This window comes from Eretmochelys imbricata, chromosome 11 (assembly GCF_965152235.1).
Source record: "Eretmochelys imbricata isolate rEreImb1 chromosome 11, rEreImb1.hap1, whole genome shotgun sequence".
Classification (NCBI taxonomy): Eukaryota; Metazoa; Chordata; order Testudines; family Cheloniidae; genus Eretmochelys; species Eretmochelys imbricata.
The window spans coordinates 21,508,866-21,528,759 of record NC_135582.1 but is presented as its reverse complement, the minus strand read 5'-3'; the positions used below and the strand labels follow the sequence as shown (position 1 = coordinate 21,528,759).

General features: G+C 37.0%; 1 protein-coding gene across 1 annotated transcript in view; it reads left to right on the top strand.

The window, feature by feature from the left end:
• LRP1B (LDL receptor related protein 1B) overlaps window positions 1-19,894 on the top strand; it is a 1,054,628-nt gene that overhangs the window by 710,778 nt on the left and 323,956 nt on the right. Inside the window, exons 42-43 of the mRNA XM_077830376.1 lie at window positions 10,453-10,642; window positions 11,899-12,103. Of these exons, the coding sequence (XP_077686502.1) occupies window positions 10,453-10,642; window positions 11,899-12,103 (395 nt within the window). The remainder of the gene's footprint in view (window positions 1-10,452; window positions 10,643-11,898; window positions 12,104-19,894) is intronic.

Genomic DNA, 19,894 nt, shown 5'->3' with positions numbered 1-19,894 from the left:
GATTCCATTCTGGCCTTGTAAATTCTGGCTTCGCCTCCGCAACTTGAATCACCCATTAGTATAAGGATTCCTTATCCATCTAGAGCGAAGACTGTGTTGACTTAGCATACTGCTGGTAAAAGGAAACAATAGTACTCAGCGTGATAGCACTGAGGAAAAGCTCTACTGCATATGAGAACTAGAATCTGGGCCAGATTTAGTCACTAGAGCTGAGAAAATAAAATTAAATCCAGATCAGCTGAAATTTGTCACTTATTAGCATTTATCCAAGACATCATACTTCTAGGCCTTAGACATCTTTTTGCAGTGTTAAGCTTTATCATTGCAACCATTTATAAAAATAGACAATCCTAAAAATATTTCCCTGATTCTCCATATTAAAAGAATCCTGCAAAACAATAACCCTAATCAACTCTCAGAAGATATACAGAGTAGTTCCATGAAGTTGAGTCTACTCCTAGAAGTTCTCAGAAGACCACTCTTGGGGCCCTTCGCCTATGGCATCTGTTTAATTTCCATTTAGGTAGACTTTAGAGTGGTCATTACTTCTGATCTGACCATTAAGCACTTTATATGAAATGTCAGTATGATACATGCTGTGAAGACAAGGGGTTGTTTTGCCTGAATCCTGATATATCCCTAAAATCAATTCTGCTTTGCTTTGCTCACAAGAAATTGTTGTTCTTTCCTTCTGCCCTAACTCAGTCAGTCTAAAAGAGGAGTAGCAAAGGATATATACATGCAGGGCAATTAAAAATCTAACTAAAAGATAACCATCCATATTAAAATGCCTTCCTTATACTGTATAATGCCAAAGTAAAGGAGAAGAAAGCATCAAAATCATCAGTAGCCTGATGGTTCAAATACAGTGTAAATGAAATGTTTGCCCTTCCCCTTCAGCACACCTGTACAAGGAGAAACCATGTTTGGGTAGAATCTGGTCAGCACCGCTGGTACTGCTAGTTGACCTAACCCTCTCTTACATACCAGGAATCAGAATTGTGGGGAATAAAAATATAGCAAGAGTAACCTCTTACCATGCTCCTCCAGTGGCTGTAATAGGTATCATACCTTATAAAGGTACAATTCCCTCCAGGCACTGTCACTATGGTACAGTACATTTCCCCATTTTTTACATCAGTGCCTCTGAAGAGGCATAATTTGGCCAATAAAATATTTTATGGTTATGTTAAAACATCACCTTTATATGAATAAAAATAGGTAAACTGGCCGTTAGCCTTTAACTTTCTTTTTTGCCATGTGCCAAAAGAGACATGGTCACATCAGTGTTTATATATTTACCTTAAATACGATTGCACTGAATAAAAGATACAGAATTTGTGAACAAGTTGCTCCCCTGGGTCTTAGAATTATTCACTCCTTGAAGTAACATGAAGTGTAGCTACTGAAAATAAGCTGGTTGTTGCTATGCAGAACCCTGAAGGCTATGTTTATTATGTATGATCAGAAAGTTTACTACAGCAGCATTTGAAGGAGTTTTAATGTAACATGGCATATCACATGGTGTCATATTACATAGCTCTAGAAATCACATACACAAACTTAGTCCGTATGACATCATGTCTGCCTGAATTTTTCATAGGCAAAACAAAAGTGGTGTAGTTAGTACATACTTATTAAATTTGGTTGTGCCAAAGTTGGCACAATCTGGGTTTTAAACGTATTCTGAATAAGATGGGCTCATTTTGCAGCTCATTGGTGAGAGAAGCAATTAAACAATCAAATCAGCCTCTAGTTTCAAAAACAAAATGCTATCTATTCATTCTTTTATTACAGTTTATTGTTCTCTCTTAATAATTTTACTTTCTGCCAAGAATGACTTCTTGCCTTATGGCTACCTGAGGAGCATAATGGAAGGGTAAAGAATTAATTAAAGTTCTGATTGTGAAATAGGTAATATGTGTGAAATTTTAAGCCATCTCTCAGATGTTGTATTGCCTTTGAGGCATAATCTTCACCTCAGACATCAAATAGTGACTGCCTGTTATCTATTACAATAAAATAATCCGCTTGCATAATCAGAAAACAGTCTGATCTCCTGTGATTGGGCCATTCAAGCAATTGACAGACTGTTTCGAAAAAAGTAAATTGTGAAAGCCAAATGAGAGAGTACAGTAAATAAGGACTCAAGGAGGTGCTTAATGGTAGGTACTTTTAAAACATCTCCAGAAGTTTTGGTGTAAATGTGCTATTTGTGCTCGTTGTTGTTAGGACGTTTACTCTCTTTTAATATTTACAAAACCATATTTTACATTATATAGAGGAACATTATTGTTTCCTGCCTTACAATTTGCTGTGTGTTTGAACAAATTGAGGTGTGTTTGAACAAATTGAGGTAGCTTAGAAGGTGGAATTAATGCAAAAAGGTTTGTTGATCCAACCCAGCCCTAGTCAAAGAACAAAAAATGTTAATGTTTTTAATTTAATCTTCCTGCAGAATTTTAAAATTAAAAGAAATAAGCTAGAAACTTACTTTGCTCAGAAATAGTGAGAAGCATTACCAAATCTCAGAAGTTAGTCATTAGATAGTTTCAGCAATAGTCTCCCCTCCCACACGCACACACATATGCTGAATAACAAGGGATCCTAATAGGTGTTCTTCAGTAATTGATTTCTTGCTTGTCCGTTCTCTAGGAAAGTCAGATGAAGATCAGAATGACAATATTTATAGGTTGCATCTCATCTGGGGAATGTAATCCATCTTCGTTAAATTCAATAAAAGTGATAGATGGTGTTTGGCAACGTAATGATGTGATCACTCTACCATTGCCTTTGTAAATCATAAGCTGTTGCTTTCTGTTGTGTAGATATTTAATCAGTTATACACCCCATTACTGTTTTAATTCAGAATGTCAGTGGCAGGTGAATAATGTGAGGATTTGTATATTAATATCATATTGTATTAATGTTCTCTTCGTTTAAGTGTTCTGTTCATATGAAAATCATAAACTGTTGCTTCATGGGTAGAATAAATTTAACCAGTGCTGCAGGCATCTAATGCCATCAATGTTTTAATTTAATGTGTCAGTGAAACAAATGCATTTCTTTTCATTTCCAGTTTCTGTGTGCTTTACTAACTCAAAACAGTATAAGGTAGTGTGAATATATGAAACTGTAAACAACAAATCCCCTGATTTTCATCATATGAAAGATTTTGGGTTTGACTCCCCAAATTGCAGTGTTCATTGAACTAACTACATATTTTCTTGCATATTTCAAAATGAGTGAATAACTGATCAGTTACTTTCAACAGAAAATATGGTTGTGCTATGGAATAATCCTTAACATGTGTATGGTAAATTAATATAGCACAAATTCATTACAGTCTTGTAGTGGCTAATCATTAGAACACCAGTGTTCCTGATAATTTCAAAGTGGAGTTGAAGGCTTTACTTTTTACATGCAAAACATTAAATGGTTTGGGACCTGGCTGATCCATAGACAATCTGTCTCCTCATGTGATACTGGCAATACCTCTGGGTCACTATAATATTGACTTACTTGAATTTTGGGCTGCTATCTGTATCCTAAAGATGAAAGAATAATTATAGAAGATTAGGATTGAAAGAGACCTCAGGAGGTCATCTAATCCAACCCCCTGCTCAAAGCAGGACCAACCCCAACTAAATCATCCCAGCCAGGGCTTGTGAAGCCAGGCCTTAAAAACCTCTAATGATGGAGATTCCACCACCTCTCGACATAACCCATTCCAATGCTTCACCACCCTCCTAATGAAATACTTTTCCCTAATATCCAACCTAGACATCCCGCACTACAACTTGAGACCATTGCTCCTTGTTCTGTCATCTGCCATCACTGAGAACAGCCTAGCTCCATTCTCTTTGCACTCCCACCCCTTTCTGGTAGTTGAAGGCTTCAATCAAATCCCCCTTCACTCTTCTCTTCTGCAGACTAAATAAGCCCAGTTCCCTCAGCTTCTCCTCATAAGTCATGTGCCGTAGCCCCCTAATAATTTTTGTTGCCCTCCACTGGACTCTCTCCAATTTGTCCACCATCCTTTCTGTAGTAGGGGCCCAAAACTGGACACAGTACTCCAGATGTGCCTCACCAGTGCTGAATAGAGGGGAACAATCACTTCCCTCAATCTGCTGGCAACGCTTCTACTAATGCTGACCAATATGCCGTTCGCCTTCTTGGCAACCAGGGCACACTGTTGATTCATATCCAGCTTCTCGTCCACTGTATTCCCCTTTTCTGCAGAACTGCTGCTAAGCCAGTTGGTCCCCGCCTGAAGCAGTGCATGGGATTCTTCCATCCTATGTACAGGACTCTGCACTTGTCCTTCTTGAACATGATCAGATTTCTTTTGGCCCAATCCTCCAATTTCTCTAAGTCACTCTGGATCCTATTCCTACTTGCCAGCATATCTACCTCTTCCCCCCAGTTTAGTGTCATCCGTGAACTTGCTGAGGGTGCAATCCATCCCATCATCCAGATCATTAATGAAGATGTTGAACAAAACCAGCCCCAGGACCGACCCCTGGGGCACTCTGGTTGATACCAGCTGCCAACTAGATATCAAGCCGTTGTCACTACCAGTTAAGCCTGATGATCTAGCCAGCTTTCTATCCACCATTCATGCAATCCATACTTATTTAACTCGCTGTGACTTAAAAAAAAAAGTACCAACAAATATACAATTTACTCCATTTATTCTAATTTAATAATTAATATTTATTCATTCACTTAATACTGACCACTTATCAAATAAAAAATAATCTGCATTTTACATCAATAATATTTTTATCAATACTTGATTAACACAGATCTCATATAACTGTCTTAAAAAAGCCTCCTCTGTAATTTTGCACTTAATGGACTGAACTTTTTAAAGGTGTGAGTGCCTTATGCTTGTCATGAGAGGGCATTCCATTTCATGGGTAAAAACTGGATGAAACAAAAGGTGCATGGTGACAAATAAGGAAATTACTCAAGTATCAGTAGACTACAGTCTGTGATACTTATAAGGTTTACCTGATGTGTTTCATATTGATCTGTAGCTGAGACAACTTTTGTACTATAAATAGTTTCTGTTTCTTGTCTTTAAGTCAAACGTATCAGATTCCTCCAGGTGCTAGTGCTTGATTATTATTGAGGGAAGCAAAATATAATGATTTCGCTAATTCCCTTTGTGATACTTATGTAAATATAATTCTCACCTACAAACTTGTCAGCTGAACTTTTTGTCCGCTTAACTTTTGACTGCCTAATGTTGTGATGTTATTTCAAGAGAGCTTCTTCCTTCAAGAGAGTTGTCTTTAGTGGGTAATTCCCTAAAATTGGTAAGCTGAAAAAAAAAACTTCACTGGAGGTTCTTTTATTGCAGGCTATATTAATAGGAGATTCTGTTGCTGAAATTTCTTCCGGAGTTTTTTTTTCCTCCACCTCTGATCATCTTTTTGTTCAAAATCCCCCTAGTAATGGTCTCTTGGTATCATCTTTATATTGATGTTTCCTTCATTTTTTCTGTTAAAACTGTATGAAATCTGCCCTCCTTTAGATGAAACATTCTCATCACTCTCTCATAAGTTCTTTGCCATTTAAATCATATCTTTTACAAATATGGTAAGATTTTTTTCACCAACTGTAGTCTTTGTCTTATGTTAAAATAGATTGCATATTTCCATAGATGGCACCATGGCATAGCTTTCCTGGAGTCTTTGTTCTAACACTTGAATAACATTTATTTGATAAATATTTGTACTGCATTTTGTCTTTGTATGTCAAAATTCATAGGACCCTATTCTGAGTTGCCGCAGAACTGTCATGTCTGCTTAGATTTTGTGGGGGTAGGGAAGGGAACAAAGATGGCTTCAGGACTGGTCCCTGTCATGAAGTAGAGAAACCCTCGGGCTTTTCTCTTTGGTACTGGCTACTTATAGCTTTAATTGGCAATTTAATTAGCTGTGGATTACCTGTGCAAAACGTTACTTTCTGTCTAATTCACAAAATCAATGATTTACAGAAAACAATAGTTAAGTCCCTTCCTTTCTTGAGGTAAAATCTATGCTCACAAACCAGTGGTCAGAAATTGTGTCTGAAATTCAGAGAAATTTCAATATATTGAACAGAACAAAATTTTAGAAAGAGTAATTTTTTTAACTGATTGGGGAGACGTTAGATATTCAACTTCCTAAACTGCCTCTACCTCCAAGAAGAACCTTTTGTCTGAAGGCCTGTTTTGGTATCCAGAATCTCTCAATTTACACCTGAGAGCATAGCTTTTGAGAGGATCCTACTAAATTGAAATAAGCAGTACAGAAATAAATTTCATTTTTTCTTTTACTCAAAATACAAACACAAAAATTCCTCTATCACTTCATTTGTCAGACATATTTGTTGTTTTATAGGAAAAGCATATACAACCTCAAGAAACCCAATCACCAAAGGCAAGCCCAACCTTCATGTATATTCTGACATCTCCTTTAGATGGAAGGTGCTTCAATCAGTAGTCTCTTTCCTGTGGGTTCCTGTGGATTGTTCTTAGGGCTTTTTCTCCTAAAATCCACCCCTCCGTTGTTCCATCTTTTTTTATTACTGCATTATTCTGTCTCAATCAGTGAAGATTAGTGGAGAAGTTATTCAGAAGAATGAAAAAATTTCTTTCTTCCTAATTTTCTTTTCTAGTAATGTCTTCACTAATGTTTGAGTCCTGTCTCTCATGAGGGTTGAATTTTCAATTATATTGTTGTTTTTTAAATTGCTGCAGCTTTGGAATAAATCTTTTTTCAGGCTATCAGGTCAGGTAGGCAGGACCAACATCCCAGTGTTTCCTTAAAAGTCCTTGCACTTCCTCCAGTCTATAAAACAAGACTGTCCAAGCCATCTGGAAGGAGTAGTAGAGACATTATTAGAAAGCCAAATAGCAAGATATGTTAAAATTGATTTTTTTCTTATCTTGTTTTAGGCAGCTAAGACCCAAGAGTAAAAATCTATCTTAATTATATATATATATATATATATATATATATCTTCAGAGGAGCAAAATTATGGGCTTTTAATTATCCTTTTTTGTAATATTTGCTTCAATAGATCCATATACATAAGCTGGAACCATATTGTAATAAAGTATTCTGTGAGGTCACTGTCCCTTATAAAAAGAAAATGAAAGGCCTCTTGAACATATATCTTCTTTATGTACTGCAGTAACCGAGGAAATATATTGACCATAAGTTAATATCATATGCTTATCTCAATAGAGATACAAGTGGTTCCTTGCTGACATGGCATGGAAGTTTAGCTAGGAGAAGCTCTGAGAAAGCTAGTCAGAGGGAGAAATTTTAGAAAAGTAGATCAATAAGAACATAAGAATGGTCATACTGCTTAGACCAATGGTTCATCTAGCCCAGTATTCTGCTTCCAGCAGTGGCCAGTGTCAGATGCTTCAGAGGGAATTAACATAACAGGGCAATTATCAACTGATCTATCCCCTGTCATCCAGTCCCAACTTCTGGCACTTAGAGGTTTAGGGATAGAACATGGCTCTAAGCTTGCATTCATGGCCATCTTGTCTAAATAGCCATTGCTGGACCTATCCTCCACGAAGTTATCTTATTTTATTTTTAACCCAATTACAATTTTGGCCTTCACAACATCCCTTGGGAAGGCAACAAGTTCCATAGGTTGATGGTGTGTTGTTTGCAGAAGGACTTCCTTATGCTTGTTTTAACCCTGCTGCCTATTAATTTCCATGGGTAATGTCTGGTTCTGATATTATGCAAAGCGGTAAATAACATTTCTTTATTCACATGCTCCACACCATTTGTGATATTATAGACCTCTATCATATATCCCTCCTTAGTTGTCTCTTTCTAAGCTGAACAGTACCAGTCTTTTTAATTGTTCCTCATATGGAAGCTATTCTCTACCCTAGATAATTTTGTTGCCGTTCCCTGTACTTTTTCCAATTCTAATGTGTCTTTTTTGAGATGGAGTGATGCACTGCATGCAGTATTCAGGGTGTGGGTGAACTATAGATTTACATAGTGACATTATGACATTGTTGTTTCTTATTATTTATCCCTTTCTTAACGATTCCTAACATTATGTTAGTTTTTTTGACTGATGTGGCATATGTTGAGCAGATGTTTTCGGAGAACTACCCACAATGATGCAACATCTCTTTCTTGAGTGGTAAAGCTGACTTAGACCTTCTCATTTTGTATGTATAGTTGGGATTATGTTTTCCAATGTGCATTACTTTGCACTGATCAACATTGAATTTCATTTGTCAAATTCTTGCTCAGTCACTCAATTTTGTGAGATCCCTTTGTAACTATTCACAGTCCACTTTGCCCTTAACTATCTTCAGTAATTTTGTATCATCAGCAAACTTGGCTTCCTCACTGTTTACTCCCTTTTCAGGATCATTTATGAATATGTTGAACAATATTGATCCTTGGAGGACCCTGCTATTTACCTCTCCCCACTGCGAAAACTGACCATTTATTCTCCTTATCCTTTGTTTCCTGTCTTTTAACCAGTTACTGATCCATGAAAGGACCTTCCTGGTATCTCATAACTGCTTACTTTGCTTAAGAGCTTTTTTACATAGGTCCTTGTCAAAGGCTTTCTGAAAGTCCAAGTATACTATCTCAACTGGACCTCCTTGTCCACATGCTTGTTGACACCCTCAGAGAATTCTAATAGATTGGCGAGGCATGATTTCCCTTTAGAAAAGTCACAATGACTTTCCCCCAATATATCGTGTTCATCTTTGTGTCTGATAATTCTGTTCTTGACTAGAGTTTCAGCCAGTTTGCCTGGTAATGGAGATAGGCTTTCTGGCCTGTAATTGCCAGGATCACCTCTGGAGACTTTTGAGAAAATATTGAATGAATCAGTGAAAGTGACACATTCATAGCTAATCCTTTTTTTTTGCCTTGTGTGTATGAACTACTATAGATAAAGTAAATTAGCTTACTTTGGTGCGTGTCTGTTTTCTATATATTACTTGCAGGATGAAAATAATACCCTCTACAATGCCAAATATAAAAAATAATAATCAAGTTAATAAATACTGCATTTTATAAAATGAGCCATTGAAGGAAAATCTAGAAATGTAATATGTTGCATCTAACTTTCTGCCTAAAACTGTTTTTTGTGTTATACACTAAATAGATAAAGAATCAGAGTATCAGTTATGTTGTCTTAGTGATTGGGAACACAATAGTAAGAAATAATTACTCCAGTTTCTGCCAGTGTCACTTTTATTTATTGGAATCGGTAGTGTACAATTTATCTTTTCTTGACAGCATTAAAGGTATTCCTTAGCTGGCTATTAATTTAATTTGCTTTTGTTTCTTCCTCATATTTTTCATGTAGGATGAAAGAGCACGGTACAGTAGCTTGTTTAAAAAAATGTATTTTGATGCAGAAGGTTTTTCTAAACATTTTCAGATATGAAAACAATCAGTTAACATTGAAAAAAAAGAATTCATTCATTAATGCAAATGGATATCTACATTTATAACATATGAACTCAGATACCGTTTAATAATAAGTATAATTAGAAAAAAAGGTGAGCTTACTCTGCCTTCAGTGTCAGTTGTTGACTTTCACTTGACTACTGGTTGCATAAAAGGTCCCAATTTTTAAAATATTGGCTGGCAGTATTGTATTGAAAATATATTAATGGATTTAACAGTTCACAGGTGTTCTGTATCATATAAGTTTAATATCTGCAGATGATATTTGCTTATTCTTCCATGGTTTTACTTTACTTTATTTTCTTTAAACTGATAATGAAATGTTTAATGGATTGATTTTTATAAGTCCTCCATAGATTTCAATGGAAATTGTGAGTGCACAGCGAATCTTAAAATCAGGTTATAAGTAAACAATGGGAAGAGGAAGGGACTTAACTGAAGTTTCCTGTTGTTGTGGATGTTATGAGTTAGATGGAAAGTTAGATAAATCCATTCTCTATTTTCCTTCCCTGGTGTGTTGTTGCAGTTCCATCACCTCCAACGCCCATTGTACCATTTGTTTGCATCGAAGTGATAGGAAACTTTAAAATCTGGGACGGAGAATGTGTTTCTTGGAAAATATATATCTTATATATATATATAAGCTTAAAGATACTGCCAACAATTTTAGTTTGAAAGTTAGTAAGATAAGAGAGGAATGACTGTGTAGAGGGGGGAAGTTATCTTCTGTTTAACACACTATAGTGGGACACAAGAGATCTGGATTTCAAGCCCAGCTCCACCACAAACTTTGTGTGTGACCTAAGATACATCATTTAATCTCTCTGGATCTCAGTGTGTGACGCTGGAATAAAAAAAGTGGGAAATGGGAAGAGTTAAAATATCTGAACCACTGTGTTACTCAACAAGTACTATTTAGAAAAAAAATCCCTTTCTTTGATAGCAAGAAGTAATTTATTTTCTTTCTAATTGTCTTTATCAGATGTAGGTTCTGTGGAAGGACTTGCCTATCATAGAGCTTGGGATACTCTCTATTGGACCAGCTCTACTACATCATCTATCACAAGACATACAGTTGACCAGAAACGACAAGGGGCTTTCAACAGGGAGGCAGTAATAACAATGTCTGAAGATGATCATCCACATGTATTAGCTCTTGATGAATGCCAAAAGTATGTACCACATCTATATTACTGGTTTTTGAATGTTCAAAAGTGCTGAGCATCGAGCATCTCCCATTCGTGTAAGTGAAAACTGTGGTACTCAGCACTTTTGAAGATCAGGCAAATGCCTAAATATAGTTTCAGGAGCCAAATTTCATGCTTTTATTTTTGAAAGCATTTCCAGAAATCCTAAAATGTCTCATTTAATCCAAATAATCCTTTAGATCATGCTCAAATATTTTTGTACTATGTGTCACCAAAAACCCTTCAAGCTGATGTTTGAAAAAATAAGAAAACCTGCCTGAAATAGTTACAGTAGAACAGAAAGGATAAGTATTCTCCATTTAGCTGTTCGCTTCTGTAATAAACAGTTCAAATTTCTTAAGTAAAAGCTGGAAATACAAATATTTTACAGTCTTAAAATAAAACCTCAGTTTCTTGTCTTACTAGTGTATGTGTCCATGCAAATGACCTAGTCAAAGGGCAAATGGGTGCCTAAATTTAGACTTGTAAAGGTAGAATTTTAAAAAATTGCTGTGTCTTAGGAGGACATGCACCATTGAGAGTCAAGTCTCTCTCTCTCTCTCTCTCTCTCTCTTTAATTGAACTTCTTTTATGGCACATTAGAACCTAAATAGCCAAACATGTCATTTCAGTCAGTAATGTAGCATAGATTCTGAAGTAACTTTATGTAAATTGGGAGGTATGTTCTTTTTGTGAAATATGCATCATCCACTAAAGTCTGTGTAAGCAGACCCCATTTGCAGTATTTCTGCATCTACTCTCCATGTAGCATGTCTCTCACAGCCTCACTACAGGGTATAAGTAACCTGGGGAGGGCCTTGTATAGATGGATTTTCCCTGGTTTAGAAAAAAACAGGTGACAGAATTGAGGATAAAAACTCAAAAGATTTGTGGGAAGACAAAGTCCATGCTTGCATTTGAGTCAAGGATCTGCTATAATTTGAAAATTATTGACTGTCATACTTGTTATCCTTTGTTAGAAATAATTGATTCTCATAACTTGGAGAAAGGTGCACTACTTAAAATATTAGACCAAAAGAATGCCAGAGCACTCATTAAAACAGAATAAACTGCAATAATTGATTTTATTATAATTTAATTGGAAATACTATATAAACTATAACTATATTTGAAGGTACATGTTTTTCATATTCTTAACTTATAAGTGGAATTAACATAGGAAGTAAAATAAAGACAAGGTTAGCTTACAGCTTTTTATTATTATTTTGATGTTAATACAGTTTAATGTTTTGGACTAACTGGAATGAGCAGCATCCAAGCATCATGAGAGCTACCCTTTCTGGGAAAAATGCACAGGTTATTATCAGTACTGATATCCTCACACCAAATGGACTTACCATTGATCACAGTGCAGAGAAACTCTACTTTTCAGATGGCAGCCTGGGAAAAATAGAGAGGTGTGAATATGATGGGTCACAGAGATATGTAAGTAAACAAACAAAAATATTGATATATGGAATATGTACTTTTTGGGTAGTCTCTCTAAAATAGCCAAAGTTTAGATTTACCAAATCAGGATCTTATGTATCTGCCTGTAGATTGATGAATCAGTAATTCTCCATTAGTTCTTATTCGTGAACAAAATGGCTAAATTGAATCATAGAAATATAGGACTGGAAGGGACCTCGATAAATCTAGTCCAGTCCCCTGTACTTTTAGGCAGGACTAAGTATCATCTAGACCATCTGTGACAGGTGTTTTTCTAATATGTTTTTAAAAACCTCCGATGACAGAGATTCCACAGTTTCCTAGATAATTTGTTCCCATGCTTAACTACCCTTCCAGTTCGGAAGATTTTCCTAATGTGTAACCTAAATCTCCTTTGCTGCAATTTAAGCCCATTACTTCTCATCATGTCCTCAGTGGTTAAGGAGAACAATTTATCACTCTCCTCTTTCTAACAACATTTTACATACTTGAAGACTGTTATCATGCCCCCACTTAGTCTTCTCTTCTCCAAACTAAACAAACCCAATTTTTCCAATCTTTCCTCATAGATCATGTTGTCTAGACATTTAGTCATTTTGATTGCTCTCCTCTAGACTCATCAGTGCTGAATAGAGAAGAAGAATTTTCTCATGTCTTGCTTACAACTCTCTGCTAATACATCCCAGAATGATGTCTGCTTTTTTTGCAACAGTATTACATTGTTGACTCATATTGAGTTTGTGATCCATTGTAGCCCCAGATCCTTTTCTGCAGTACTCCTTCTGAGGTAGTCCTTTCTCATTTTGTATTTGTGCTGTTGATTATTCCCTCCCTAACCCTAACCCTAATTCTAATCCTGTCCTCCAAAGTGCTTGAAACCCCTCCCAACTTGGTACCATCCACAGACTTTATAGGTGTACTCTCTGTGTCATTATCCAAATCATGTATGCATGGATTATTTTAAATTTAGGTTTTCATGTTTCAGATTCTATGTTTAAAAGGCATTATTTTTATATGTAAATACAATGAAACAAGCAAAATATGCCTCTGCTAAAGCACAATGCCTGATTTCCTAAAATACAGTGCTATATATCACTTCTCATTCTGATATGTCTATTATAAGTTACAGTTAGGTTATGTAGAAAGTTGACTGTAACTTGACTCATTTGGCTGCTGCATTAAGTTGTTTTGGTTTTTTTTAGAAATATTGAGGAAAAGTCCATTTAGCTGTTTTACATTTATTGGAGATTGAAAAAAAAAATCCCTTTTAATCTTTTATGGTATTTCTGACCCAGAGAGACTTCAGAAATGAGTGGGGTGGGGGTGGTGGTGGAGGTGGAGGTGGAGGGAGAGATAAAAGAAAGCATACCTCAAACTAACTGTCTGGAAATAGTCCTTACTGTGTAATAGACTGCAAGGTTTGCAGAAAATTTTAAATTAAAATATTATAAGTATTGAAATATCACATGGGTCTAGGTATCTGCTAATAGTTTAACAGAGCCTGATGCTTGTTGTTACATCACAGTGTAAATGAGAAACGTAAATGTGTCATTAAAACACACAGCAGTCTTCCAAAAATGTAAATTATATTTCTATCTTTTTATGTTGCCTTCATGTGTTGCTTTTTCAGACATGCTGCCTCGTGAATCCAGTTTTGAAGACAAAAGTAGCAGCTAAACAATAACAATAAGAGTGGGAACTCTCTCCTCCCTGCCACGCAGTTTGTTTCAATGAGCCATGTGCTCCAGTCCTAGTTTGGACCACTTGCAGACTAGCATAAATGGACAGCTGCATCTTTCCATTTCCCTAGAAAATAAGAAAAGATTTGAATGCAATCTCCCTGCAAAACAAACACCCTCTACCCCCCATAAAAATCCGCTTTTGTTATTGTAACATTTAACTTTACATATTTCAAAACTAAATGTTCCTGGAAATGCAAAAGCTCTAAATTTCTCCCGGTAACATTAACTCAGCTACAATGCACACATATTTTTGTTTATTAATTAGACTATTTAGATATACAGTATATCTATCCTATACCAGAACTTGGCCCCCTTTCAGTTTTCCTTATGCTTCTCTGGAGGTGCAAAGTATCCAGAAAGTCTGCGGGTGGAGAGAGATGGAGAAGACTCACAGAACCTAGCATACTTGTGTCTGTGGCATCACTGCACCCAGTAATCCCTGGTTGTGGGTAGACATTGGATAACCAGCATTGAGCAGAGCATTGAGAGATGTACTCTACTTTACCTCAGGAACTTGCATTTCCCATCCCAAGTTGTGCTCAGCACAGCTAGAACACAGAGCAAGATTGGGGCTCCCATGTACATAATGTTACTGTGAAAACCCTATTTTTTGCATTTTCTAAAATCTTTTGTGTTTAAATATCTCACCCTAATGTTGTATTAATGTAGGGCTCAATTTTATTACTCTTTATTACTCTTTTCCTCCATGAGCACTGGCATTAGTTTCAGTGGAACTATTAGTTGAATCAGGAACAACTCAGCATGAATAAGAGTGGGTGACCTGTCCATAGTTTATTTTTTTAGTTAGTTCTGTACCTTGTATATTATATACATTTTTTTCTGGGATATTAAAGGTGAGCCTAGCACCACCAGAAGTGCTTGCATTGGAAAGTAAGTGTTTGTGTACCCCTCAGAAGTTATGGTATGCTCCAGCTTTTTCCAGTTTACAGCTGGCAGAAGTAGTGAGGTGTAGAGGTTTGGAATAATCACCTCTACCCTCCTCCCCATTTCCAGCACTGCCCAACATTAATGTCATATGTTTCATATGACAGCATTTATTGTAGAATTTTTAGCATTCATGAAAGTGCTACAGAACACTTTTTTTATTTCACTGTTAAATCTCTATAGAAATACATTTTCTTTCTAAATGTTTAATTAGGGACAATCTGCAGTCTTAATTCAGTCAAAATTTCCTCTTTTGAATTTAATTTAAATTAAGGAAGTGTGACTAACTTTTGCTTGAAATGAGAACAGCAAAGTAAACCTCAAACCACAAACAGGCCCACTTTCAGGTGGCTGAATCTGTTTGTTATTAGGCTGAATACCTGCTGGTTCAGGTTGCATTCTGATGTCTCTATGGATTGCCTGCTGAACTAGGCCACCATCTGTTTTAGCGTTCCCTTTATATGAACCACTCTGATGGAAGCTAAGTTTACATTTGCCCAGGAAATTATCTCCATCATCTGTGAATAGAGTACTGTGACTTGAGTTTCCCACCCCTGATTATTGAGATAAATTTCTCAGTGATGGAGACATTGGACTGGACTAATATGTGGTCACTTTTGATGTAACTTTGGACATTTTGAAGGCAGACTTGACTGTTTGAGCTATAGAAAGTTGGTGCTTTGTTTCTTTTCTTTTCTTGTTTTCCCTTTTTTTGTGGTTGCATGATATGATCCCACAATCTCCGATGCTGTTCTTTTCCCCAAGTGTGATCCCCATCCCTGAAGACTGGCATCCATCATGCGCACCTCGGGATCTGGAGGATGAATATGCTCCTCAGACTCATTTGTTCTTTCAGCAACCTCAACTCCTGGCTTGACACTAGGACCCTAATCCTGAATTCAGTTTGGGATTGTTCTGTAACTTTATCAGAAACCTCTGGAAATGCCTCATGTGGAATCTCACCTATTAAAATGTCTAAGCCCACTCCCAAGTGAGCTATCTGCCTTGTGGGAAGCAGGGAACTCTTCATTAGACTCACTGTAGGTTCAGCACCTCAAATTTGTGGTCCTGCTTCATCTCTAGGATTTTAATCTTCATGACATTGTTCTGCTTCTGTGGTTTGGGATCTTACTAAAATTCATGCATGAACAGGTCCAGGTGCCTCCTCTGCGACCAGGGCTTGGCTATGACTACCACCAGCATCGTGGTAAAGACTAAGTGCTTAGAGTAGGTGCTTATAGCCATCTGAATGGCAGGGTTCTATAATGGGAGTGGGACTTTCTGTATGGAAACCTTAGTAGATGACAGTGACAGAGTCATATGAAAATGTGAAGAGATGAATCTGCTATATCCACTGATGAAGGAAATTTCTGAGAAATAGGAGTGATACTGTTGAAGCTAAGCACAGCACAATTTCTTCCTAATGAGGTTCTGTGAACATGCTTAGACATAGTTTTAGTTTTGAAAAGTGAAACATAGCTTTCCATTCCATATATCTTACTTGCTAATACTGAAAATTAACAAGCCTATTCATGTGTTTAACGTTTTCATCAAACTCAAAGTCATAATCTATTTTTATTACACTATTTTAAGAGAGTGTAGTCACAGTATAATACAAGTCCACACAGTTATTATTTTACTTATATAGATTAAAATATAATAAGTGGCTGGGATATTTTTATTTTATAGCATAATGTAAAACTGGGTTATGGATCTAACTTGGTATTTATATTGGTAAGGAATATCTTAATTGCTTAAAAAATCTAAATATGCTTTGTATTTATTAGGGTAACATATAATAGTATTTTAATTTTTGCTTTTATTTTATATCTCATTCCTATCACCAGATTGCAATGCAGAATCAGGTGTAATTCCCAAATCAAGTCTGAATATTCTTTTGTGGGGTAGATAAGTATAAGGAAAGCGCTGAATGCCAATCTAGTGTTCATTCTTCACCCTTCACCCTGCATACTCACTGTGGAAACAAGCATTTCTAGTTGGGTTGCATACCAAGAAGAAGAGATAACTTAGGGATCACGGGCCCTCACCCAGAAAAAGGAAAGCATCAACTTTCTCAAATTCACAGTTTGTGCCATATGATTTCCCACAAGCTCAGACAACATATACTTTTGGTTCATTAAGCAATACTATTGGGTGAGTCTGAACAAGAACATGAAAATTAACACCAGTGGCCAGTTTGCTGTCTCTGACAGTGACTAGTACTAGCCACTCTGGAGGAGGTTCCTGGAACCCTGTAGCAGGCAATTAGGCAATAATCTGCCCACAGAAAAATTTTCCTCCTAAACCTTATTGGTTAGAGGTTGAGTTATGATGTGAAGCATGAATTCATATCCTTTCCACAATCAGGAAGTAACCAGAGGTTGAAACATCTCTTAGAAGTAATGGAATTAATGTCCCAGGCAGAGAGAATCTTGTGCAGATGTAAAAAGATTTGTGAAATAGAAGAAGCAAAGAGCACTGAGGATCATCCTGCTAGTCCTTCACTCACCCAGCAGAGATATTTTTTGGACTTGATAGAAACAGCTAAGGAACCTCCACTGCACTTGCAGAATAGACTAGATCTCCTGAAAGAGGAACTCTTTATTCATCTGGACCTGGACCACATGCAGTTAACCTGAGTATTTGAAGAGAAATGGAAATCATGAAGGGTTTTGTGTTAGCCTCACTGATTCACTTTTGATACCCAAACAGAACTCTACCAGAAAATTATATTTATGCGGAGCACATCTGGCGATCCCAGTTACACTAAAGTTTATCCAGGATGATTTGGATGGAGTCTTACAACCAAGCACCATAGAAAGATAGGTACCTCCCTAGCAGTATTCTTTGTGTCCATACATTGTATTCCTCAACTGAGGATCTTTAGATGTCAAGGTCAATCATAATGGCTAAATTAGACAAGCCCGCAGACTGCTTTTCTAGTTGTCATTCCCTTCGAAATGCAGGGATTCAGAATTAGCACTTCTGTCTATATGAGAATCTGCTGCACTTCTTTTGAGGAAAATGTTGTCCTTAGAACTCCAGAAACATTTCTGCCCAAAGTGTGTGTGTGTGTTTGTTTTTGTTTTGTTTTTTGTTCTGTTTCATGCTTTTGAGGAGATAGCTCTCTTGTCCTTGTCTCGGTCATCAGCAGTCATTGGAAAGGTTGTGGCATAAATAGATGTTTGTAGCTCTCTAGAGCGAAATCTCCAGCATGTAGTGGACCCCTGCCTATCGTATTCTGTTAGTCTCATTCCATCCAAAATGCCAGGGCTACAGAGCCTCAAAGTTGCTGCAAACAAGATGTTAAAATCTTGCTACAGATGGCACACCAAATATCAAGAAAATGTTTCCAGAGGGAATCTGGGCTCCCTCTACAAGGTCCCTAGTGGCTTTGTGAGTTGTGCTTGAGCCTCATTTGAGAAAATTTGCAGAGCAGCATTGTGATCCTCATACAGTACATTTATCAAACTCTACAGAGTATGTTTCCATTCCACTGCAGAGGCATCCTTAGGTAAGAAGGTACTGGATGAGGTAGTCCCAAAATAAATTTCTGAAAGGATACATTTTGTGTTTTATTTTTTTTCTTCTTCCCTCCCTATCTGATTACATTGCTCACTACTTCCAATGTGCCTCAGAACTGTGGGAGATGCAGGGCTGCAGAGTGAAATATTTATTAGGTAATTTCCCTTCTGCTAACAGTGTCTCCAACAAGTCTGCTACCCCAGGATGATGTTATTAAGCATGGGAAATTTATTTTGTTTTTATTCCTCAGTCAGTAATTGAGGTGGTAGGAGCAGTTTTACATGCAATTGCATAATTATTTAGTTAGTTGCTGCTCTAATAATGTCCTGTTGAGAATTATTATTATTATATAATTGAATGAGTCTTCTGGCGGGGTACACAAGGAGGCCTGGCTAAGTGCCTAGCAACAGCACTGAACCACCTCCAGTATCTGCAGAGAGGAGGCACATCCCATGTATCACAGAAGGGTGGGACAGAGTGAAAGAAGCAAGGAAATTAAATGAGTAAGAAATGTTCTGAGCTCTACTGCTGCCTCAATCATATCCTCACCCTTCAATCATCTATTTATTCACATATTTTGTACAGTGGAAAATATTAGATTATGGGTTTTCTGTGGCACAGGAAGGTCTTTGTGTTGTTTTCTTGTACAGTGCCGAGTACAATGGGACACTAATCACTGTTTGGAGGCTTTTAATAACACAGCAATATGTTGCTGACTGGTGCATTTGAATGATATGTTTATTTATTTGTACTGCTTTAGTCCCTAAAGGCCCCAGTCAGGGACTGAGGACTTGATTTGCTGAAGTTTGTACACTCTTTGGGATAGGGACTATCTCATTGACACCTCCTGGGTGGATCCTTACTGGTTTCCGTATGGCTCTGTGCAAGCATGGGGGGTTTTCTGAACTGATTTAACATATGAGAATGGTCAAGTGGTTTCAACAAACAGACGGGGAAGTGCAAGTGCAAAATGATTGAGATTACTGTAATAAGAATCAGTCAGAGGTCTAGGAATTCCTAGACTAAAAAAATGTTCAGTTTTATGTTCCTCCATAATGGATGTGATACAGACCTTTGTATAATTGCACAAATAGATAGTTTACTGTGATTGTTCAGAAGTTTCTTCTGTTTTGAAAGATTCTACCAATAATATCTTTTAAAACAGAAGAAAATGTTTAGTAAAACTGGGTAAAGAGGAGCTATACCTAGGCAGGAAGGTCATTATTATCCACATTTTTCAGACTGCCTGTCAAGGTTCCTTCCCCACTCTGAACTCTAGGGTACAGATGTGGGGACCAGCACGAAAACCCCCTAAGCTTATTTTTACCAGCTTAGGTTAAAACTTCCCCAAGGTACAAATTATTTTACCTTTTGCCCTTGGACTTTTTTTTGCTGCCACCACCAAGCATCTAACAAATATATAATCGGGAAAGAGCCCGCTTGGAAACGTCTTTCTCCCCAAACCCTACACCCCCTTTCCTGGGGAAGGCTTGATACAAATTCTCACCAATTTGCATAGGTTAACACAGACCCAACCCTTGGATCTTAAGAACAATGAAAAATGCAATCAGGTTCT